This window comes from Biomphalaria glabrata, chromosome 4 (genome assembly GCF_947242115.1).
Source record: "Biomphalaria glabrata chromosome 4, xgBioGlab47.1, whole genome shotgun sequence".
Taxonomy (NCBI): Eukaryota; Metazoa; Mollusca; class Gastropoda; family Planorbidae; genus Biomphalaria; species Biomphalaria glabrata.
This window is the reverse complement of record NC_074714.1, coordinates 30,838,940-30,865,173: the sequence shown is the minus strand read 5'-3', so window position 1 is coordinate 30,865,173 and position 26,234 is coordinate 30,838,940. Positions and strand designations below refer to the sequence as shown.

Below are 26,234 nucleotides of genomic sequence, written 5' to 3'. Positions count from 1 at the left end.
AGTTGACTGAGTATAGCACCTGTGTAGCCCTGGCGGGCTCATTCTGGACATCCGAATGGCCCGTCCCCTTGTTGGACTCGATGGCGGGTGGGGAGCACAGGTGCCGAATTAACCAAAATATATATGGACAAAAAAACACACACAAAACTACTTGCCCCAGACCTATGTCTGGGCAAGAAACGTCGAATTGACGATAAAAAAGAGGAGGTCCCAAAAAGCTGTGCCACCTGGCCATCATTTCTGGTGGTTAGATGCACAGAGGAGGGAAAAAGCCTGACAAAGTTGAGCCCTTTTATTATCTATAAGGGACTCAAGTCAGTAGTGGGAGAGCCCAAGAGTGTGTCTAAGCTACACAAAACAATGGAACTCCTTGTAGAAGTAGACAGCAAGACACACTCTGATGGGCTTTTAAGATGCAGAAGACTCTGTGATCTCCAAGTGGAAGTCATGCCACACAAGAGTCTGAACACCAGCAGAGGTGTAATCAGCTCTAGGGACCTACTGGAATGTTCCGAGAAGGAAATAGTGGAGGGCATTGAAGGAGTCACCCATGCCCGGCGCATTACCAGGCGCAGGGAGGGTGAGGAGGTCAAAACCGCCACTATTATCCTCACATTCGGAACTAGGACACCGCCAGAGTATGTGAAGGCAGGATACCTACGAGTTCCAGTGAGGCCCTACATACCTAACCCCATGAGGTGCTTCAAGTGCCAGGGTTATGGACACGGCGCGGCAGTCTGCAAGAGGAACACTGTGTGTGCCAGATGTGCTGGAGAGGGTCATGAGGACAAGGGCTGCACAGCCCAGTTCAAATGCCCAAACTGTCAAGCTGGCCACTCAGCCTACTCCAAGGACTGCCCTGTGTGGAAACAGGAGGTTGCCGTGCAGAAGTACAAGGCAAGATACGGATGTACCTTTAGCCAGGCGAAATCGGCTGTACTGGCCCTACCCAAGGGCCAATTCGGCTTGACAAAGACCTACGCCCAGGCTGTTGCTAAGAAAGGAAGATCCATAGCCACACAGACGGACACATTGACCCCACCACCCCCTCCTCCTCCCCCAACTCAGAAGAAAACACCGCTAAAGAACACACCTCTGAAGAAACAAGAAAGCCCTGTTGTCATGCTAAAGAACAGGTTCTCTGTGCTCGCTGATGAGAGCATGGAGACTGAGCAGCATGTCAAAACCAATACTCCGGGAGAACCCGGAGACATCATGTCTGACACAGGTTCTCCTAAGAGAACCCAGCCAGACACCCCAACCTCTACCGAGTTAGAGGTTGACCAACTCCCTAAGGGGAGAAATCAAAGCGGAGAGGATGCCCGAGGTGAGAGAGGAGGAAATAACCTCCGCTCTAACATGAGGGATCTCCCCTCTCCAGAGAGAAAGACTTCCCCCAAAAGGGGGTTGTCCTCCTCTCCATCCAAACCCAAGAATAAAAATACCAAGGTCACTGGAATAAAGGGAAACCCCTCCGGGGGCCTCCCAAGGCCAAATAGCTCCAAGTAGGTCATCTAGAATAAGCCATGGATTCCAGAATTGTACAGTGGAATTGTAGAGGCATCAAGGCCAATTACGGGGAAATGCAGCTACTGATGGACTCTGAGACTCCTGTAGCTGTCTGCTTACAGGAAACATTTCTGAAAGATTGCATCAGCTTCCGAAGCTACCGTGCTTACACCAAGAATGTTGAGGATGCAGAGAGAGCATCAGGTGGAGTCTGTATCCTTGTGAAGGATAGCATCCCCCATGAGAGGGTAGAACTACAGACCACACTACAGGCCGTAGCAGCTAGGATAACCCTTCACAAGGTTATCATTTGCTGCAGCCTGTATCTACCACCAGGCCTCCATTAAACCGAACAGACATGGAGGACCTATTGAAACAACTCCCCCGGCCTTATTTAATCCTTGGGGATTTCAATGCCCATAACACCATGTGGGGATCCAACAATACCGACACAAGAGGTCGTATGCTGGAGGATATCTTCCTCCAACATGATTTATGCATACTTAATGATGCATCACCGACCTACTTGCACCCAGGAACTGGATCATTCACATGCATTGACCTCACCGTATGCGTCCCCGGACTTCTGGACGATTTTAAATGGTCAGTTAGCAATGATCTACGGGGAAGTGATCACTTCCCAATCATCATTACTAACAATCTCCCTTCATTGGGACGACCTCAGCGGTGGAAACTGAATAAGGCCGATTGGGAACAATTCCAAAAAAGATGCTCTGAGGATATCACAGAAAATATCCTCCATGAACAGAACCCAGCTGATACCTTTGCTAGCAAGCTACTAAGTATAGCCAGGAAAGTTGTACCCCTAACCTCTGCAAATCCAAAACGGCCTAGCAAACCATGGTTTGATACAGCTTGCAAAAGTGCTATTGGTGATAGGAAAAAACGACTGGCTGCATTTATAAAGAATCCTTCCCAGGAAAACCTAAAGCTATTCAGGATAGCTAGAGCAAAGGCTAGACAAACCATACGGTCAGCCAAAAGGAATTCCTGGAGAAGTTTTGTCGGCAGTCTGGATGCCAAAACTTCTGCTAGAGCGGTTTGGAAGGCAGTAAGGCGAATCAAAGGGAAAGAATCAAATGCAATAGGGCATTTGAAAAACCAAGGACGAACTGTCACGTCCCCCAGAGAAATAGCTGACTGCCTTGCATCCTCAATAGCAGAAAAATCATCCACTGCACACTACACGCCAGAGTTCCAAAAAGTCAAAACCAGGGAGGAAAGACACCCCATTGATTTCAGGTCAGAGAACAATGAAGACTACAACAAACCGTTCTCGCTTGAGGAACTGAGGGAATCGCTGGACAAGTCACATGACACAGCGCCTGGAGAAGACGAAATCCATTACCAGTTCCTCAAGCACCTTCCCGAACCCTCATTGGCAGTCCTACTAGGGGTCTATAACTGTGTGTGGCAAACAGGCGCTTTCCCAAACAGCTGGAGGAAAGCCACAGTTATACCGATACCTAAACCGGGAAGAGACGGCTCTGACCCAGCTAACTATCGACCAATAGCACTAACAAGCTGCATCTGCAAAACCATGGAAAGAATGATTAACAGTAGGCTGGTCTGGTACCTGGAAAGGAATAAAGTGATCTCAAACTACCAGTGCGGATTCCGGCAGGGGCGGACAACAACTGACCACCTGGTAAGGCTGGAAGCTTATATTAGAAATGCATTACTCAGAAGAGAACATCTAGTAGCTATATTCTTCGATATAGAAAAGGCCTATGACACAACCTGGAAACATGGCATTCTACGTGACCTGGCGCTTATGGGGCTTAAGGGACACCTCCCCCGTTTTGTGGAGGAATTCCTGAAAGATCGAAAATTTCAGGTCCGAGTGGGCAACTCCGCTTCTGACACTCATGACCAGGAAATGGGTGTACCCCAGGGCAGCATTCTGTCAGTCACCCTGTTCAACATTAAAATAAATAGCATCATAAATGCGCTGTCCCCTGGCATAGAGTGCTCTTTGTATGTTGATGACTTTGTCATTCTTACTTATGGGAAAAACATGAACACCTTAGAAAGGAAATTACAGTTATGTTTAAACAAAATTCAGGGTTGGGCAAACTATAATGGTTTCAAATTCTCAGACTCCAAAACAGTTAGTATGCATTTTTGTAATCTAAGGGGACTCCACCCAGACCCTGAACTATTTATACACAAAAAGAAGATCCCTGTCGTGAAAACTACAAAATTTTTAGGCCTCACCTTAGATTCCAAATTTAATTTTCTCCCCCACATTAAGGAACTTAAGAAGAAATGCCAAAAGTCATTAAACATACTAAGAGTACTCAGCCATACGGACTGGGGAGCTGACAGAGATACCTTGCTGCTGCTCTATCGGAGTCTAATTCGATCCAAGCTAGACTACGGATCCATAATATATGGAGCAGCAAGGAAGTCGTACCTAAAAATACTGGAACCAATACAAAATGCTGCCCTGCGTCTCTGTCTCGGCGCGTTTCGTACATCACCTATCCCAAGTCTCCATGTGGAGGCTGGAGAACTCCCCATGGATATAAGAATGAAAAAGCTTGCAATGCAGTATATAGTCAAGCTAAAATCCAACCCCACGAACCCTGCTTTTGACTCCATATTTAACCCCACAGAGGTAGAATTATACAATCGAAGGCCTAACGTCATACAGCCGTTGGGCCTTCGAATGAGAGAACCCATCCAAAATTTAACCCCACCCATTGACCAAATCTCTAAAATAGAAACCCCTCAGAATCCTCCTTGGCTAATGAATAAACCCAAATTAAATTTATCCCTCCTTAATTTCAAAAAAGAAAATACAGACCCAAGCATACTACAAGTCCACTTTAGGGAACTGCAGGAGAGCTACGGAGATTGTGGCACCATCTACACAGACGGATCCAAAATGGAGGGAAAGGTCGCGTGTGCCTGCTCCTTTCGGAACAAAACAATCTCCCGTAGACTCCCCGATGGCTGCTCCATCTTTACGGCCGAATTGCACGCAATGTTGCTTGCACTTATGGCCGTAAAAGCATCAGAAAGGAGTAAATTTATAATCTGCTCCGACTCCAAATCTGCATTGCAAGCTTTGGGGCGGATGAAGACTGACATCCCATTGGTACATAAGAGCCTGAAGCTGTTGGACCTAATAACAGCCGACCGTAGGGATGTCACCTTCATCTGGGTCCCCTCCCATGTTGGCATTGAGGGAAACGAAGCCGCAGACAGAGAAGCAAAGAGAGCCCTAAATCATGCGGTGTCAGGAACCCAAATTCCCTACTCGGACCTGAGACAAAGTATTGCCTCTGCCACCTATCGAGAGTGGCAGAACCGATGGGAGGCTGAGACTCACAGTAAACTCAGGCAGATTGTGGCGGATGTCAGGTGGCGGCACACATCTAAGGGTCTGACAAGGCGTGGTAGCACAACCATGTCCAGACTTAGGATTGGCCACACCTACATCACGCACTCTTTTGTACTGAAGAGAGAGGAGCCCCCACTTTGCGAGTACTGTGACTCTCGCCTCACCGTGGAACATATCCTCGTTGATTGCCCCAGATACCAGGATGTCAGGGCGAAATATTTTAGAGCCACTAATCTAAAAACACTATTTAATAATGTCGACCTTGGGAAGGTACTGGGCTTTATTCGGGAAGTGGGGCTATCTACGAAGATCTGATTTCTGAATTTGTGAACATGCACTATTTACATTAGATTTTTACCAAATATTTAAATTTTTACTACCTTTACTATTTTAACTGTGAATAGACCTTGATTTTAATTATATGACTGTATAGAATCTGGCCCTTGTTGTTTAGAGAGAGAGTAGTCCTTAAGGGACTGCAGGCACGACATGGCCTAAATTGTGCCGATGTGCCTCAAATCAAAAAATCAAAAAAATCAATCAAATCTAAAAGAACGTATCTTTGTCTGTGTGTATGTAAGTAAGTCTTCGTGAAGGATAGAGAAAAAGCTATGCGCCTTAAAATTAGCATACGCTTATCATTGGCTGACCCTTGAAAATTAGAGTAAACCCAAAAGCGCTTTTGGTCAACTCCAACTGAGAGTATGGAGAAATGGGGTCTGGGGGGGGGGAGGTGGCATTTTACGTCTCGAGAGACGATCTTTTCCCTTTGCAACTTCTTGTGTGACTAAAGAGGCCAATCCTTGTTGACGATGTGCGGGTCAAGATGACGATGTGCGGATCAAGATGAGGTGCGGATCAAGATGACGATGTGCGGGTCAAGATAACGATGTGCAGATCAAGATGACGATGTGCAGATCAAGATGACGATGTGCGGATCAAGATGATGTGGGGATCAAGATGACGATGTGCGGATCAAGATGATGTGCGGATCAAGATGATGATGTGCGGATCAAGATGATGTGCAGGTCAAGATGACGATGTGCGGATCAAGATAACGATGTGCTGATCAAGATAACGATGTGCGGATCAAGATGATGATGTGCGGGTCAAGATAACGATGTGCGGATCAAGATGATGATGTGCGGGTCAAGATAACGATGTGCGGATCAAGATGATGTGCGGGTCAAGATGACAATGTGCGGATCAAGATGACGATAAGTGGATCAAGATGACGAAGAGCTCAACAGGTCCTCGGAAGTTCAGAGGTTTCTGAAGAAACTGGGTTAAAATGTTAAAGCCTCTTTCGCTCCAGACGAAATTCGTTTTTTGTTTATGTTAATTAATCAATTAGTTATTGACAATTATTGTTTCATATCGAATAAGGGAAATAGCGTCTACATTATTGAAGGATATAGTTGTAAGTACGTAGTTCTTCCCCCTTAGATAAGCTTTGTGGTTTATTTTTAAGGATTAGGGTTAGGGCATCACGGAAACCTCCCAGATACCTTCTCCCCCCTCCTTTCCTATACTGGTCCACTTGAGAGATTTGACCATAGCGCATTGAGCAATTTTAGCTATTTTTAAAATGTATTTTTGTTGTATAGGTTAGAGCTATTTTTATATATTTTATTTTTATAGGTTAGTGTCGTCTAATTATATTTTTATTCTGTACCTGGGACGGCCTGTAAGTTTGTAACTATTATTTTTTTTTACTAGATTCTAGAGTCTAGATCTATGTCACACTATGTGTAAGGTAGTTATTTTATTTTCTACTTGGACTAGATCTATTTGTCATAATAGTTGGCAACATGCTGTAATGAAGATGGCGGCGTCCATCAGTCCTAATAGAATATAATATAGTTTTGCATTTATGTTTTGCAGGCTATTATTACTGCTTTTAGTTTTAACTGCTGCTTTATTATAGATCTAGCCTAGGTAGTAGGCCGGAATTAGAGTATTTTATTGGGGTTTGCCAGTTTTGGGTCTAGTCTGGGTTTATTTTTTTAAGTTTTAGGTTAAGTAAAGTAAGGACTAGTTTATTGTTTCGTGTTCCATTGATTAGAGGGTTGATCGAGTGGAGTATTTTGGTATTTAAGTTTTTAATTGATTTATTATTACTGTTGTGTTTAATTTCTTTAAGAGATAATATAGTTGTCTTAGGGTTTATTTGTTTGATATATATATATTATTGATTTTATGTTAATTCGTGTAGTGTAAATAAAAGTGTATATAAATTGTCTGATAAATCTAGTTTCATCATTTCCTTTTAATAGCTTAGTTTAGTTTAGCTCAAGTTGATAGTTAATTGTGCGGTCTGATCGCCCAGGTGAAGGCCGCCCTTTAGTCGCAGACCGGAGTGCACAGATCGGACCCACACGGTAGAGTTACCACCAACCTACCGGTTAAATAAAATCTGTTTAGCAGAAAAAGGTCTAGTGCCTCCTGACCTGCTAACAGAAAACTGGTGTCAGAAGTGGGATCTGTGCTTGAGTGATCAGACGCACATTGTTTTTGAGATTAGGTTGTTGTTAGGTTTCTTTAGGCTTTCGTTAGGCATTGCTATTGTTTGTAGTGGTGTAGATTTAGAGGGTTTTAGATAGTTGATGGGTTCAGTAGCAGTGATTAGTCAAGTTAGTGTATATATTTTGTTATTGATTTATTTTTGTATGTAAATAAAGTTTCTTTTTGTTTTATTTATCGTAAACTAAAGTTTGTTATATCTTGTTTTCATTTAGTTAAGTTAGTATAGTTAGTTGTCTGGTTACTTAGGTGACTCTAGCCCCTTGGTCACCATACCAAGGTGCACAGATTGAGCCCACCCAGTATCGCAAACATCTGCCTACTGTTGGTAAATTTTAATGTTGAGCAGAAGAGAATAGGTCCTCCCACTCGTGCCTGCCTGACCTGCTCACATGTTATTTTGTTTTTTAAGCGGCTTTCGCAAGATGTATTAGTTTTATATCTGTCTGTCTGTCACGTTTCTATCGAAAAAGTAGAAAACAACCTATTGAAAAGCTGATTTCTCCGTCTGTAAAAAAAATGTTAATGTACGTCAGAAAAAATGGCATTATCAATAATATGCTGTTCAGTTTGTTTTCAAGCAAAAAAATAACGACAAATTTTTCGCTGAAATCTTCTGACAAATATAAGTTTTAGTTTTCTTACCTAAAGGTCTAGAAGTATCATTATGAATCATAGATTGTTCAGTTTGTTTTCTTGCCTAAAGATCTAGAAGTATCATTATCAATAATAGATTGTTCAGTTTGTTTTCAAGCTAATAAATGATTCTTTGACATTTGATTACTTTAGACAATTAAAACTAGACCATGGTTTGAATAGTACTTGACCATGTGCAGAATCCGGTGGGGGCCGCTTCTGAGTTTTTGTGACAACATAAACTCTTTTTGTTATCTTGTTTGCTGTATTACCCATGACTAATTGTATAATAGTCTTATTATTAATGTATTCAAGACTTATAAAGAAAGTGGAAAAGAACAGTTTCTTTATGATGTCCACTTCTGGATTGGAAAATATAGCACTCAAGTAAGTTAAACACACAATACAAATGTACATAGAATTTAGTCTACTAGCCTTCACTGTACACTAAATAATGTTTCAAGCCTAGAATGTTTTAACGGTTTTCAATGGATAAATGTTATATAGTATGTTTTAAAATTTATACTAATAATTATATCTTTCATTAGTTGTACTCTCACTTTAAACATAGCTTTTTAGGCTTGCATTGAACTCTATGTCTCTAAAACATTTTTAGGCTTGCACTGAACTTTAGGCTTGCACTGAACTCTATGTCTCTAAAACATTTTTAGGCCTGCATTGAACTTTAGGCTTGCACTGAACTCTATGTCTCTAAAACATTTTTAGGCCTGCATTGAACTTTAGGCTTGCACTGAACTCTATGTCTCTAAAACATTTTTAGGCTTGCACTGAACTTTAGGCTTGCACTGAACTCTATGTCTCTAAAACATTTTTAGGCCTGCATTGAACTTTAGGCTTGCACTGAACTCTATGTCTCTAAAACATTTTTAGGCCTGCATTGAACTTTAGGCTTGCACTGAACTCTATGTCTCTAAAACATTTTTAGGCCTGCATTGAACTTTAGGCTTGCACTGAACTCTATGTCTCTAAAACATTTTTAGGCCTGCATTGAACTCTGTCTCTAAAACATTTTTAGGCCTGCATTGAACTCTGTCTCTAAAACATTTTTAGGCTTGCACTGAACTCTATGTCTCTAAAACATTTTTTAGGCCTGCATTGAACTCTGTCTCTAAAACATTTTTAGGCTTGCACTGAACTCTATGTCTCTAAAACATTTTTAGGCCTGCATTGAACTCTATGTATCTAAAACATTTTTAGGCCTGCATTGAACTCTGTCTCTAAAACATTTTTAGGCCTGCATTGAACTCTATGTCTCTAAAACATTTTTAGGCCTGCATTGAACTCTATGTCTCTAAAACATTTTTAGGCCTGCATTGAACTCTATGTATCTAAAACATTTTTAGGCCTGCATTGAACTCTGTCTCTAAAACATTTTTAGGCCTGCATTGAACTCTATGTATCTAAAACATTTTTAGGCCTGCATTGAACTCTGTCTCTAAAACATTTTTAGGCTTGCACTGAACTCTGTCTCTAAAACATTTTTAGGCTTGCACTGAACTCTATGTCTCTAAAACATTTTTAGGCTATGTCTCTAAAACATTTTTAGGCTTGCATTGAACTCTGTCTCTAAAACATTTTTAGGCTTGCACTGAACTCTATGTCTCTAAAACATTTTTAGGCCTGCATTGAACTTTAGGCTTGCACTGAACTCTATGTCTCTAAAACATTTTTAGGCCTGCATTGAACTTTAGGCTTGCACTGAACTCTATGTCTCTAAAACATTTTTTGGCCTGCATTGAACTTTAGGCTTGCACTGAACTCTATGTCTCTAAAACATTTTTAGGCCTGCATTGAACTCTGTCTCTAAAACATTTTTAGGCCTGCATTGAACTCTGTCTCTAAAACATTTTTAGGCTTGCACTGAACTCTATGTCTCTAAAACATTTTTAGGCCTGCATTGAACTCTGTCTCTAAAACATTTTTAGGCTTGCACTGAACTCTATGTCTCTAAAACATTTTTAGGCCTGCATTGAACTCTATGTATCTAAAACATTTTTAGGCCTGCATTGAACTCTGTCTCTAAAACATTTTTAGGCCTGCATTGAACTCTATGTCTCTAAAACATTTTTAGGCCTGCATTGAACTCTATGTCTCTAAAACATTTTTAGGCCTGCATTGAACTCTGTCTCTAAAACATTTTTAGACCTGCATTGAACTCTGTCTCTAAAACATTTTTAGGCCTGCATTGAACTCTATGTATCTAAAACATTTTTAGGCCTGCATTGAACTCTGTCTCTAAAACATTTTTAGGCTTGCACTGAACTCTGTCTCTAAAACATTTTTAGGCTTGCACTGAACTCTATGTCTCTAAAACATTTTTAGGCTATGTCTCTAAAACATTTTTAGGCTTGCATTGAACTCTGTCTCTAAAACATTTTTAGGCTTGCACTGAACTCTATGTCTCTAAAACATTTTTAGGCCTGCATTGAACTTTAGGCTTGCACTGAACTCTGTCTCTAAAACATTTTTAGGCCTGCATTGAACTTTAGGCTTGCACTGAACTCTATGTCTCTAAAACATTTTTTGGCCTGCATTGAACTTTAGGCTTGCACTGAACTCTATGTCTCTAAAACATTTTTAGGCCTGCATTGAACTCTGTCTCTAAAACATTTTTAGGCCTGCATTGAACTCTGTCTCTAAAACATTTTTAGGCTTGCACTGAACTCTATGTCTCTAAAACATTTTTAGGCCTGCATTGAACTCTGTCTCTAAAACATTTTTAGGCTTGCACTTAACTCTATGTCTCTAAAACATTTTTAGGCCTGCATTGAACTCTATGTATCTAAAACATTTTTAGGCCTGCATTGAACTCTGTCTCTAAAACATTTTTAGGCCTGCATTGAACTCTATGTCTCTAAAACATTTTTAGGCCTGCATTGAACTCTATGTCTCTAAAACATTTTTAGGCCTGCATTGAACTCTGTCTCTAAAACATTTTTAGGCCTGCATTGAACTCTGTCTCTAAAACATTTTTAGGCTTGCACTGAACTCTATGTCTCTAAAACATTTTTAGGCCTGCATTGAACTCTGTCTCTAAAACATTTTTAGGCCTGCATTGAACTCTGTCTCTAAAACATTTTTAGGCTTGCACTGAACTCTATGTCTCTAAAACATTTTTAGGCCTGCATTGAACTCTGTCTCTAAAACATTTTTAGGCTTGCACTTAACTCTATGTCTCTAAAACATTTTTAGGCCTGCATTGAACTCTATGTATCTAAAACATTTTTAGGCCTGCATTGAACTCTGTCTCTAAAACATTTTTAGGCCTGCATTGAACTCTATGTCTCTAAAACATTTTTAGGCCTGCATTGAACTCTATGTCTCTAAAACATTTTTAGGCCTGCATTGAACTCTGTCTCTAAAACATTTTTAGACCTGCATTGAACTCTATGTATCTAAAACATTTTTAGGCCTGCATTGAACTCTGTCTCTAAAACATTTTTAGGCTTGCACTGAACTCTGTCTCTAAAACATTTTTAGGCTTGCACTGAACTCTATGTCTCTAAAACATTTTTAGGCTATGTCTCTAAAACATTTTTAGGCTTGCATTGAACTCTGTCTCTAAAACATTTTTAGGCTTGCACTGAACTCTATGTCTCTAAAACATTTTTAGGCCTGCATTGAACTTTAGGCTTGCACTGAACTCTATGTCTCTAAAACATTTTTAGGCCTGCATTGAACTTTAGGCTTGCACTGAACTCTATGTCTCTAAAACATTTTTTGGCCTGCATTGAACTTAAGGCTTGCACTGAACTCTATGTCTCTAAAACATTTTTAGGCCTGCATTGAACTCTGTCTCTAAAACATTTTTAGGCCTGCATTGAACTCTGTCTCTAAAACATTTTTAGGCTTGCACTGAACTCTATGTCTCTAAAACATTTTTAGGCCTGCATTGAACTCTGTCTCTAAAACATTTTTAGGCTTGCACTGAACTCTATGTCTCTAAAACATTTTTAGGCCTGCATTGAACTCTATGTATCTAAAACATTTTTAGGCCTGCATTGAACTCTGTCTCTAAAACATTTTTAGGCCTGCATTGAACTCTATGTCTCTAAAACATTTTTAGGCCTGCATTGAACTCTATGTCTCTAAAACATTTTTAGGCCTGCATTGAACTCTGTCTCTAAAACATTTTTAGACCTGCATTGAACTCTGTCTCTAAAACATTTTTAGGCCTGCATTGAACTCTATGTATCTAAAACATTTTTAGGCCTGCATTGAACTCTGTCTCTAAAACATTTTTAGGCTTGCACTGAACTCTGTCTCTAAAACATTTTTAGGCTTGCACTGAACTCTATGTCTCTAAAACATTTTTAGGCTATGTCTCTAAAACATTTTTAGGCTTGCATTGAACTCTGTCTCTAAAACATTTTTAGGCTTGCACTGAACTCTATGTCTCTAAAACATTTTTAGGCCTGCATTGAACTTTAGGCTTGCACTGAACTCTGTCTCTAAAACATTTTTAGGCCTGCATTGAACTTTAGGCTTGCACTGAACTCTATGTCTCTAAAACATTTTTTGGCCTGCATTGAACTTTAGGCTTGCACTGAACTCTATGTCTCTAAAACATTTTTAGGCCTGCATTGAACTCTGTCTCTAAAACATTTTTAGGCCTGCATTGAACTCTGTCTCTAAAACATTTTTAGGCTTGCACTGAACTCTATGTCTCTAAAACATTTTTAGGCCTGCATTGAACTCTGTCTCTAAAACATTTTTAGGCTTGCACTTAACTCTATGTCTCTAAAACATTTTTAGGCCTGCATTGAACTCTATGTATCTAAAACATTTTTAGGCCTGCATTGAACTCTGTCTCTAAAACATTTTTAGGCCTGCATTGAACTCTATGTCTCTAAAACATTTTTAGGCCTGCATTGAACTCTATGTCTCTAAAACATTTTTAGGCCTGCATTGAACTCTGTCTCTAAAACATTTTTAGGCCTGCATTGAACTCTGTCTCTAAAACATTTTTAGGCTTGCACTGAACTCTATGTCTCTAAAACATTTTTAGGCCTGCATTGAACTCTGTCTCTAAAACATTTTTAGGCCTGCATTGAACTCTGTCTCTAAAACATTTTTAGGCTTGCACTGAACTCTATGTCTCTAAAACATTTTTAGGCCTGCATTGAACTCTGTCTCTAAAACATTTTTAGGCTTGCACTTAACTCTATGTCTCTAAAACATTTTTAGGCCTGCATTGAACTCTATGTATCTAAAACATTTTTAGGCCTGCATTGAACTCTGTCTCTAAAACATTTTTAGGCCTGCATTGAACTCTATGTCTCTAAAACATTTTTAGGCCTGCATTGAACTCTATGTCTCTAAAACATTTTTAGGCCTGCATTGAACTCTGTCTCTAAAACATTTTTAGACCTGCATTGAACTCTATGTATCTAAAACATTTTTAGGCCTGCATTGAACTCTGTCTCTAAAACATTTTTAGGCCTGCATTGAACTCTATGTCTCTAAAACATTTTTAGGCCTGCATTGAACTCTATGTCTCTAAAACATTTTTAGGCCTGCATTGAACTCTATGTATCTAAAACATTTTTAGGCCTGCATTGAACTCTGTCTCTAAAACATTTTTAGGCCTGCATTGAACTCTATGTATCTAAAACATTTTTAGGCCTGCATTGAACTCTGTCTCTAAAACATTTTTAGGCTTGCACTGAACTCTATGTCTCTAAAACATTTTTAGGCTATGTCTCTAAAACATTTTTAGGCTTGCATTGAACTCTATGTCTCTAAAACATTTTTAGGCTATGTCTCTAAAACATTTTTAGGCCTGCATTGAACTCTATGTCTCTAAAACAATCCGACACACAAACTCCTTTGTTCCCCTGGCATTGACTAGACTAGATCTGTGCCTGATGTCAACATTTCTCATAGCACATTGAAGTGATACTAGCCTGGACAGATTGTGTACTTCTAGATATTTATGATTTAATGCATACATTAATTGTAACACAAATTTCCTCAGTGATAATAAAGATGATTATTTGTATTATTATTAAAGAAGATTTGTTTTAACTACCAGGATGAATATGGAACTGCTGCTTATAAAACTGTTGAACTGGACACTTATTTGGATGATGTTCCCATTCAACATCGCGAGGTTCAAGGCTTTGAGTCGAATCTATTCAAATCTTATTTCAAAACAATTGAGTAAGTTCAGTTCAAGGAATTCAATTCCAGAAGTTGTCAGTTGTCTGAGAAATGGTTTTCATTTGAAAAATTTGTGTGTGGGGGGGGGGGGGGAGACGTGGAACTATTGTATTGAAAATATGTATTCTATGTATTTGAAAGGGTCAATGTGAAGGGTGTGTGACAACTTGTGTGTGTAAGCAACAATGTCCTCGTTTTTCACTGGCTGACCCTTAAAAATGAGTGAAAAAATCCGTAAAGCGCTTTTAGTCACCATCAACTGAGAGTATCATCATCATCTTTCCTCTGCTTTCCTCTTGGGGCATAGGGCCTCAGTAAAACACGCCAATCTCTACGGTCTTTTACTAATTTGTTAATGGCTTCCCAGCTCTTTCCTGTCCTCTCGGCTTCATCTAGTATACTGCCTAGCCATATTCTTTTTGGTCTTCCTCTACGTCTTGTTGCCTGAGGGTTCCACTCTAAGGCCTGCTTAGCCCTGTTGTTGGTATCTTTTCTAAAGATGTGACCAATCCATCTCCACTTCCTCTCTAAGATCTGCCCCTCTATATTTTTCTGCCGACTCATCTCCCACAGTTTGGTGTTTTCTACTTTGTCATACCAGTGTATTTTTAGGATTTATCCGTTGATGAAGGTCGATACAGAGATTATGGCAAAATGGATCTCTTCATCTTAAACAAAAATTAAGTTTATAAAGTAGTGGTTCTAACCACACCTTTGTATGGCTCTGAGTCCTGGGTGCTATACAGAAGGCCTCTAAAGCTCCTCGAACGCCTCCATCAAGGGTGCCTTCGCACCAGAATGGGCATACGCTGGCAAGACTACCTTACAAGTAACAATGTTCTGCTGGAGGCCGGTGATTGTGGACATTATAGAAGTACTACTATGTTCAGTTTCTATGAAAATACATCATGGATGTCAGAAATATGCATTTTGATAAAGGTTTCATAACATTAGCTAAATCACATTTACCTTGGCCTATGAACAAAAACAATTTTGCGATTGGGGGTCGCCGACTAGTGAGGAAATCGTATAAGGGGGTCGTCGAGCTAAAAAAGTTGAAAACCGCAGCCTTAAATGGTTCACTGTTAGAACCCCTAGACCTAAAAGGGCCAAATAGTAAATAATTATTGCATGAAAATTCAATTTAATTTAAACACACATTTAGAATCAAAATCAAATGCCTAAATATGTACCATTGGTCACATGCTGCACATAGGTTTGAAATAATGTCATATAATTTTGTGACATCAGAATAAAGTCAAATGAACATGTGTTTACTTTACTTTTAAATCTTTTTTTTTTTTTTAATATAGATAAAAATCATTTTACTACTATGATTCATTTGTCCATGATCTAAACAGGCTACTAAAAGCTTCTAACTAAAACATTTTATTTTATGGATCAGATTGTTAAAAGGTGGCGCTACAAGTGGGTTTAAGAATGTAAAGCCAGCAGAATACAGACCTCGACTTTTACATTTCCATGGTGAAAGAAAGAATATATTTGTCAAAGAGGTGATTGTTGTTTCAAGATATTTGTTTTAGGTAGTCATGTTTTGGGTTTTATGTAGTCTTGTCTTGGGTTTATTGTCTGATTATTTTATATTATTTGGGATGTTGGGCTAAGTGGTATGAACATCTTGGCTACCTATCAAGGGGACTCTAGTTCAAATCCCGACACAAGTTGTGTTTGCTAAGCAGATACCTTCTCTCAAATATCCTCTTCCCATAAAGAGATTAGACCAAAGCACTCTGAGCATGCTATATTCAAAGACATTGGACCAAAGCACTCTGAGCATGCTATATTCAAAGACATTGGACCAAAACACCTTGAGCATGCAATATTTAAAGATACAGGACCAAAGCACTCTGAGCATGCTATATTCAAAGAGATTGGACCAAAGCACTCTGAGCATGCTATATTCAAAGAGATTGGACCAAAGCACCTTGAGCATGCTATATTTAAAGACATTGGACCAAAGCACTCTGAGCATGCTATATTCAAAGACATTGGACCAAAACACCTTGAGCATGCAATATTTAAAGATACAGGACCAAAGCACTCTGAGCATGCTGTATACAAAGAGATTGGACCAAAGCACTCTGAGCATGCTATATTCAAAGAGATTGGACCACAGGGATAACTCGGGCATTCGAGGCTAATAGAGCCCGAATGACTCTGAACGAAACTAGCGCAACTACAGTTGTGCTGGTAACCGACTCTTGCTCCAATCTGCTAGCTATGGGTAATAGAAGAGGCAGTCAGCGCCGTAGATAACATCCGCCGAGTCATAGGAGCTGTTGTTTTCATGCAGTGGGCGCCCTTACATTGCGGCGTGAGGGTTAATGAAACGGTAGACACCCTTGCATGAGAGGGAGCTTTGGCAGCCACTTACCTCGAAGCACCAAGCACGTTTTTACAAGCTACAGCAGAAATCCGAGCACTCATTTATGAGAAGTGGTTAAAGTCCTGGGAGGAATCCGACAGAGCACGTAGTGTCTGGCAGCATATGCGTCACCCAGATCGCGACGATCCGTGGTGGCGGTTAAGGAGATGCAATCGTTGCACAGTGTAGGTCGGAACATTGTCCTGTAGGGGCATACTTGGCCCGGTTCCACCCGAAATATGACTCCCGATGCCGTCACTGTGTCCCCTGCTTTGAGAGCTAAGGGAGGACGTGTCCGAACAGTCACTCGACTTGTATGGTAGCTATGAGGCATTACGCCGAACGGCCAAGTCTCTTGCCAGAGCACTACGTTAGGATTGAGTCCTTCCTGCTCTGATTTTTCAATAGGAGTTCATCTCAGGTTTAAAAATGTCAATGATTTTATTTTTTAATAACAATTATTTCTTTTTTTTTTTCTTTAAAATTTCTTGTGATCAAAAGTATAGGAAGTACATTTATTCCTTTTCAAATTAACATTTATTATATTCTAAGAATTATAATTACTAAAAAGTATTATTTATTCTCATCATAATTATAATTCATATAAAAAATTGTCTTCATGTTGGTAAAAAACATTATTTAGAAACTTTTGGCTGTACACCCAACCAGCCTTATATTCAAACTATTTTTATCTTAAGGTTGCTCGTAATGTAAATGTCTTGGATAACTCAGACGTGTACATCCTTGATCTTGGCTTGAAGCTTTTACAGTGGAATGGCTCTGGCAGCAATAAAGATGAAAGATTTAAAGTAATTTACTCTTTAGCATTAAATTTATATTCATACTAGTTATCACAAGTTTATTAGCATAATGTTTGAAACGTTTATTTTAAATGTTTAAACTACTTTATAGATTATATTTCATTTCTGATTAAGTTCTCAACATTTTTCTGAAATATATTCTACTAGTCGACCGGCGACGTAGCATACGCCGCTATTTTGCAGGGCCGGCCTTAGGCTACTGCAACCTATGCGTCTTCAGTGTGCTCCGCACTTTCATAGGACCCGCGCTAATTCATTGTGTATACATTATTTAATTAAACCATTTTATAACTTATAACAGATTTCCCGCTCCTGGAAATCTCCGGAAATTACAAAATATACGATGCCTCAAACTAATGAAGAATTACTTGAGGTCAAACATTCTCGTAGATAGGTTGAAACATTTGATAATTCTTGCTATTGAGCGTGATCTATGTAGGAAATCGAATTTTTATTATATACTGTATGAATTGGCTACACGCAAGGCTCGTAAAGTAATTCTGTACATAGTAACGAATGAATAAATGCAAAGACGAATATATTTTCTAATGCAAACTCTTAATTTTCACTTATTATCTGTATCCCTACCCAAACTGGGCCCCGCAAAATCCGTTTCGCATTGGGCCCAACAATGGTTAAGTCCGGCCCTGCTTTTTAGTGACGGGTGAATATAGAGTAGATTACTTGTTCTCTTTCAATGACTTCTTGTTCACAATGGTTAAGTCCGGCCCTGCTATTTAGTGACGGGTGAATACTACTAGTTCTCCCCTCCCCATTTTTTTTTTCGCCTCTAAAATTTCGTCCGTCCGACTTTCAGAAATAAAAGTGTATCTTTTCCATTACTTGGTGTCCAAACTCTTGAGCCATAAAGAGAATTATATATATAATATAGACTCTTGTCTATACAAATTTGAATCTCTCTGTTTATCAACTATGTTAATTTTTTAAACAAGACCTTCAACACTTCATATCCAAATGTAAACATAATTAATGAGAATGTTTTAATTCCATCACCTAATCATCTAATCACCTAATCATACAATCACCTAATCATCCAAATGTCAACAAGACAAAATAGTCTCTCCATTTTGGTGTTCCTAATTTTGATCACTTGTGTATAGGCTCAGAGTTACATGCAAAGCATTGTCCAAGATCGGGGAGGCAAACCAAAAGCAAAGGTTCTGGATGAAGGATCTGATAGAGTAAATACTTTACTTCCTATTGAATCCTTTTGGATTCTTTGTAGTAAGCTTTCACTACTAGAGTTATGATTAATTTCTTTATGACGTTATTGGCTATATTTCTGTTATTAGTATTAAATTATTGATAGTCTTTTATGAAAACCTCCATTTTATGGGTCAGATAGTACAAATGGAGCTTCTAGTTCAGTATAGTCAACAATTGGCTAGATTGCCCAGAAATAATTTTACTACGGTACCAAATGTGGAACCTGGACATGGCTATATAAATAAAAGGCATAGAAGGATTATACTCAGTTCAGTTTAATTTCTAATTTGAACATACACCAAATTATTTTATACTTTGTGTTCCTGTATTTTTTATTCTTGAACCTACAATACATTCAAGCTAATCTATCTAATTGCTTAATAAATGTGACACATCCACCACTATAAAATTACAGATAAAAGTTCAGGAATATAAAATGTAGGCTTATTAGATCATTGACAAGCATCAGATTAACATATTACAATAATTTTTAAAATATTTGCTTCAATATATGAAACAGCCCCTTCTTAAAGTAAATAAATCTAGTGCTTCTACATTTGTTTTCACCAGGAGTTCACTCAGTATCTCACTGAACAAAATGAGGATGAAGTTATTTTCTATTGTAACAACAAGACAAGAGAGTTATTCAGGTTACAATTGTTCTATCTATAGTATGGTACATAGAATGTTTTCATTTTTGGCAGGATTTTTATGCTGTCATTTATTTTATGTTATCTTTAAAGTGGGAAAAATGAATTACTCTCAAAATTGACATTTTTAGGGACAGTGGTGTCACTAGGGTGGGTGTCACCAGGTTTGGTAATGCACAAATTGTAAGACAAATTTCCTTACGGATAATAAAGATTATTATTATTATTATTATTAAATCTTCCAAATAAAAACTAATTGTTTAGTTCTTTTTGTTGCGCCATAATACAGTGAGCTAATCACCTACATTCGTTGATAGTGATCACAGAACGTTAAAATGAGTGTCGATTCTATGTTCAAATTTCGTTGTTTCCAACTGTTACGTGCGCATGTTAGTGCAAATGTGGAACAGTGCGGATGCGTGTTGAAAGAGGGAGAACCAAAATGGAGGAATATAAACCAAATAGTGGTTTCAGTGTTTATACAATTTAAAGCATTTATAAACTATGATTTTGTCGTTTTTGATATTTGGTTTATCGCTACAGAGTCTCACCACACAATAAACGTAACACCAACTCTTTATCATTAGTTAGTGTAGGGTTTAAACTGGAAGATTTTAAATTAGAAAAATATTTAACATCTACTGAACATGCTTTTCCTTAGTAGACTTTAGAGAACTCCTAACAGAAACAGTTAAACATTATAGTGCAAGTCTTGTACCGATGATGAATTTATTAATCGGTACCAAATAATAGTAACAATTATTATTATGAAGCTTAGCATTTTAAAGTGTACAAGAACTTTTCAGGATTTCAAACTTGAAAACTTATAAATAACTTTAAAGTCAACATCTTTTGTGATTTTGTTTTCAATGGACAGAGTTGTCCTATCTGAAATTCATGTCTCAAGAGTTGTTAATTAAAAGTGTATTAACTTTACTTTTGAAAAGTTTCTTTAAAAGACTCCACATTAACATGCATACGGCAAAAAGCTATTGAAGACCTAATAAATGGACTGATAAAAGTTCCTTATGTCTCATCGGTATTCCATTTGAATTGTAAAATTCTAGTACCGGTACTTCCCAGTTTTAGCTTCTTCAAAAGGAATTTGCTTCCTGAAGATGTCTTCTAGTTTTGATATTTCTGTTAGAATAACTGGTCGTCTGTCTCAACGCTAAATGGATCAAAGCACTTCAGCATTAAACTCTTGTTCTTATCTTCTTCTTATCTTATAAAATACAAATACTTCAAAAAAGATGATTATCATCATCTGCGTGTTTCTCGATCAATCTTGTCATGCATGTTAATTAATGACTTAAATTCTACCAAGTCATTGGTTTTCCTTGCTGACTCAGGCAACCCATTTCATGCTCTAATAGCACTAGGGAAGGGTAATGTACCTGCGCATCTAGTGTCTGTATTTTAAGAGCGGTAGCAAAAGAGCTTCAACCGCCCTCATACATCAAATCATTCTTTCATAGTTCTAACAGTAGGCTAGTATGATGAGCACTGGAATGATTTGTTTATAGAAATTTTAATGAACCTCCAGTATGATCAATTAAAATACCCCATCGAATGGTAAAAGTGAGTGAGGAATGCAATATTTCCCGTGGCTGCGCAGCCCCAACTGTGACCTACACATTTTTCCACAACCAGGGCAAGCATAACCATTGTCCGCAGATGGTCGTTTAGATTTTCTTTTTTCCGTCTGCGTCTGTCCTTACTTTTAAAGGAAGTTGATAACCGTCTGGCCAGGGCCAGTAGAGTCTTTGGATGCCTTCAGGGGAGAGTTTGGCGTAATAAATCGCTCCGCCTGCCTACAAATATCAATGTCTACCAGGCGGTGGTTCTCTCAACCCTTTTATGTGGATCTGAGACATGGACACTATACAGAAAACACTGAGACTACTTGAGCGCTTTCACCAAAGGTGCTTGCGCTCCATCATGGACATACAGTGGCAAGACCGCACTACAAACAGCGATGACCTTACGAACGCCGGTAGGGACTTCTTATGGTCCAACAGTTACGCTGGGCAGGGCATGTATCCCGTAAGGGGGATGAATGTATGCCAAAGGCAGTCATTTTTTGGTGAGCTAAAAGATGGTCGACGTAACAGAGGCGCCCCACGGAAACACTTCAAAGACCAGCTTAGGCGCCAACTTGCCTTAGCTGACATAAAAGAGAGCACCTGGTTGCATGTGGCCTCAGAACGAGACAGCTGGAGGTCACTCACAAAGGCCGCGGGATACACATTTGAGACTAAAAGTACATAAAATGTCATGCAAAAGTATTTTCTGAATGTTGACCACATAGCTTAAATAAACAATGTACACATTCATTAAAAGTACAATTTGTGTTTTTTTTTTTTTAAATATTGCCTGCACTTCAAGAATTTCAGATATTGTTGCTGCATTATCATATCCATGAGCTCAACATATCAATAACTTAGGCCCAAGCATTAGAAGTTACCAAAACTTGTACCATCTGCTTTGATTCTCTTTGAAGAGAAAAAATCCCGAAAATTTCTGTCATTTGAACAATACCATTGCTTATAAGTTCAGAGATCTATGTTAGGTGTGCTATGATACAAGATACTATTTATCATGTCTCTTAACGGGGTCTGTTAAAACACTTATAAACAATTTATAACATTTTAGTGCGCATCTGTAATATCAGTCTATGCAAGATGTTCCTCTTTTTTTCCTTCTTTACGTTGATCATAAATGACTTCCCTGTAAATTGTGTCGTTGTTTTTTTTAGTAGTCTAAGTCTGAGTGCCAAAGTTTTCCAAATCTTAATGCCTGATAAAGGGTCTTCAGTCTTCTCGTGATTTTCTCATTTTAACATGTTTGTTACGATATCAAAACAACAAAATTGATAGAACTTTTTGCTTTTGAATTTTTACCAATTATGGCTTAATTTTATGTAAAAAAAAATCAAATTCCTTTGAATTTTTTTACCGACACATTTTTTAAGTTGTCTGTTGCAAAAGTGCTTTTTTACCACTTAAGTCACCCAGTACGGCCCGCACCCCCTAGTGACGCCACTGTTTAGGGAGGATCTAAATGTAATTAGTTTGTATAATTGTTGTTGTTTTTTTACCCTTAATCTTTAATCTGACAATGAGAATGGGTTTTGCTGACTGTTCTACATAAATATAAAGTATCATCCTGTTTTATCGTTATTCTTCAGATTGTCAGATGCGTTAGGAAAGCTCACATTTTCACTTGAAAAATCTGGCAAGATCAACAAATCTGACTTTGATAGCAAGGTATGTTTTTCACCTTCACCTATCCATTAGTCGTCTGTTTGTCGTTTGGGCACCATAAAAAAACTAGATCTGTAGGCCTATATCAACCGTCTTTCCTCTAGAAGCAGGACGTTTTGATGCCAAGGTCGTTTTGGCGCTAAATGTTTTTGTCACATTGTTTATGTTTATTGTATTATTTCTTTAAACATAAAACATACTGTGACACACCGCTCAATGAATGATGCAAATTTAAGTCTAAAAGAAAATAGCCCTAACCCTTTAATTTGTAATACCATCAACTAAAAAAAATGCACACCTCACATTTGGGGGTGGGAAAAGTATGTTAATATCATGGTCCCAAGAGGAGATCTGCTACCTTTCATACTTGACTAGGTTTAAAAAACTGCAGAGTCTGAGAGTCCTATAAATTATAAAATCTCAGAATTTTATTATTCAATGTTGTCTTTAATTGCTATTTATGACATTTCTGCCTCTAGTTGTATAGAGTGTGTCATATATTTGACCATATTTTTCCAAGTGATAAGAAGCACTAAACTTTATGGCCCTCTTACTTGTCAGCCAATATGTATTGCAAAGCTGTGTTATCTGTCAGGCCTTCTTATCCTCAGCCAATAAGTATTGAAATGAAATGCTATGTTAGCTTTTAGGCTCAACAGCAAAATTGTAAGATGTAGCTAGATTTAATTGAAAATATTAATCTTCCTGCAATTGTTGACTTGTGCAAGCACATTGTGTTAAAAGTGAGATAACGTTGACTTTTTGTAATAGAAAACGCTGAAATGTATATGGAATTTAAGACTGTGTTGACACTATATGTATTGCAATGTTCCATGTACTATGGTTTCGTCTTTATTAATAATAGTAACCTAGTTTTTCATTTTAAATTTATGTACCAATGTATAAAAATAGGGGTTATGCATAAAAACATCTGAGCTTTCAGTATATAAGTAATGAAAACAATTTTAACCACTTAAACATTTAACTACTTTATTAGAAACATTTTGTATGACTAATTATCAATTGAATATTTTTAAATATAATGGAATACGATTTATTGTTACAACTTTAGTGTGTGAATTGTTTTTTATTTTTAGGATGTATTTGTTTTTGACATAAAGACAGAATTGTTTGTATGGATTGGAAAAGAAACCAGTCCTGCTGAAAAGAAAAATGCATTAGCATATGCACATGTAAGTAAATGTGGTATCTATTCCTAAGATTGTAATTTGTTTCATAATCCAGTAACACATATTTTTGGTTTGAAAGAAATCCTCCATTGCCTAAAAAAATATACTCTAAATTTAAAAAAAAACGTTTTTTTTTCTTAAATAGAAAAAACAAAATAGTAAAATGCAAAAAAATAATCAATAAACATATTTAAAAAATAGAAAAATATATCTAGTTTAAAAAAAAAACAAGATTTTAAAAAATACTCAATTTCCAAGGTAGGATTTATACACTGGGGTATGCTATGGGCAATTTTGATTCAAAATGTCTTTTTTAAATAAATAAATGAATAGCTATATATATATATATATGATTTCCACTAAAAAAAAAATAGTCGCCACACCATAATCATTCTTGTTTTGAATGAGACATAATGAGCTCTTCTTATATACAATTTTAAATTAGGCTAATGTGTAAACAATGCATCCTAATGCAATAGGGGCTGTTGGAATAACATCAAAAACCACATTTGAGGCTTAAATTATAAGAGCTCTACATTGTTCAAAGTAAGCCCAAAAAATGTTCTTATAATGTTGCTGTAAAGAAACTAAAATGATGGTTTTTATTTTTTAGAAGATTACCTGTACAAGTTTGATACATTTTTTTATGCACTAAAATTTTCATTTTTGATATTATCAGCAGTCATCAACAGTTTTAAAATATGACCTTTCAACAGCAATAAACGATTTTAAGATGTTTTGCTTAGCTCAAAAGTGAAGAACAAGTTATTATAATTTCAACAGTTACCAACTACTAAGTTTGAAAATAATTGTCTTTACCTACACCAAATAATCAAGTCTATCTATATTGTCTACTTTTTTCAGTCATATCTACAAAAGACAGATCATCCTTTGGTTCCAGTTTCTTGTATAAGGGAAGGAAGAACAGTTGAATCTTTTGAAACAGCTCTTGCAGCTTAATATAAAAAAAAATCTGTATTGTCAAATAAATTACAATGATCATTCCAATATAACAAGATATGAATACAAACAGAAATGTTAATCTTTTCTATGGGGAAATAAATTTTAAATAAAAATTTATTTTGATATGCAAAGCAGCAACTAAAAACTCATTTGTTGTTTTTTTCTTTTTTCACATTAAAGACTTATTTCAAGTAGGTACATTGAATGTAAAAAACACAAATCCATCAACAAACATATAAATATATATCATTGTAATAACACAGAGATAACTGGGTATTCATGTGTGTATTTCTTAAATAATACTAAATTGGTGGCTTATTATTTTAATCAATAAGTAATTACATTTTGTTGTAGGCCTACTTTATTAATTAGTTGAACTACTTGTCTTTTGGGAAATACGAGTGCAAAGATTTATTAAGAATGCTGCTGAATAGGAGGCAGTAATTAAGTACCCCTTTTGAACCTTGGGATCTATAGGGTAGATATGTTTCTGTGGCCCAGGGTTTATGAGGATGTTTTGTGGCCAAAACAATGACCAACCGCCTTTACTTTTCCCAACTAATGTCAGGTAACCAATAGAGCTGGGTGAACTCAGGCTCCCAAAGATTAACCCAGGACTTGGGTTGGAAGCACTTTGCCACTCAGCCACTACACCTCCAAGATGGGCTGGCAATGAAAACATATACACTCCATTTCTTGTGACTTGAAGCACAGCATTTACACATCTTGTTGCTTTTTCGTAATAATTAAAGACCCAGTAGTAGGCAACTAAACATAATAAATAATAGTAAAAACCTAGAAATAATTTTGTACCAGTATCTTTTTATAATTAGGAATACTTTTTTTATTTTTTTTTATTTTGTTAAATTTTTTAAATACAAACTTTGTGAAAGGTACACTTTTTACCTTTATTTCTTTGTATAGTTATAGTATATGGTAACAGTTGTCTGTAATTAATATGGCAACTGGTATCTTGGGGAAAAAATTGTCAAAGATGAATTCAGAGAGTGCAATTGAGTAGACAGTGGTGTAAAGTAGGAAACAGTGATAGCATTTTTTTTAGCTTCTAACAGCTTACAGTTTATTTTTTGTAATATTAAAATTTAAAGTTTTGTTTTGCTGTGAAATCATGTTATTAAAAATATTTATGTAAATAAATATAAATTTACATCAATATCAATGTGCATTGGCTACTTATTTTTATTTAATTGTAATGTGCACTCAAAAAAATAATAGAAAGAAAAGCATATAATATGCATGTTGCATATACTTATACCCAAAGTTATACTCAGATTAATGAAAAACACAATTTATATTAAAAAATGTCACTTATCTAAATAATATGTTATTTATAAATATTTTAAAAATTTATAAATTATCTATGTCTCTACCCCTCTAAAATTTAATCAAAAGTAAATTTAAAAATGAAGGGCCTGAGGGGTAGTGTCACGTACACTGTATCTATATTTAGCCTTAGCCATAGTCTATATTTAGCTTGTCGGCAGAATTT

At 37.3% G+C, this 26,234-nt stretch overlaps 1 protein-coding gene across 5 annotated transcripts in view; it reads left to right on the top strand.

The window, feature by feature from the left end:
• The window catches only part of LOC106073222 (gelsolin-like protein 2), a 58,278-nt gene extending 32,374 nt beyond the window's left edge, over positions 1 to 25,904 (top strand). For 4 of the 5 annotated variants that reach the window (XM_056026226.1, XM_056026225.1, XM_056026224.1 and 1 more), the window contains exons 6-14: positions 8,354 to 8,425; positions 14,094 to 14,221; positions 15,627 to 15,735; positions 17,306 to 17,416; positions 18,550 to 18,630; positions 19,226 to 19,305; positions 22,496 to 22,574; positions 23,669 to 23,764; positions 24,626 to 25,904. In XM_056026226.1, the coding sequence (XP_055882201.1) occupies positions 8,354 to 8,425; positions 14,094 to 14,221; positions 15,627 to 15,735; positions 17,306 to 17,416; positions 18,550 to 18,630; positions 19,226 to 19,305; positions 22,496 to 22,574; positions 23,669 to 23,764; positions 24,626 to 24,721 (852 nt within the window). In that variant the 3' untranslated portion in view covers positions 24,722 to 25,904. The remainder of the gene's footprint in view (positions 1 to 8,353; positions 8,426 to 14,093; positions 14,222 to 15,626; positions 15,736 to 17,305; positions 17,417 to 18,549; positions 18,631 to 19,225; positions 19,306 to 22,495; positions 22,575 to 23,668; positions 23,765 to 24,625) is intronic. The other variant, XM_056026228.1, reaches the window with a different exon arrangement.
• Positions 25,905 to 26,234: the final 330 nt, after the last annotated feature.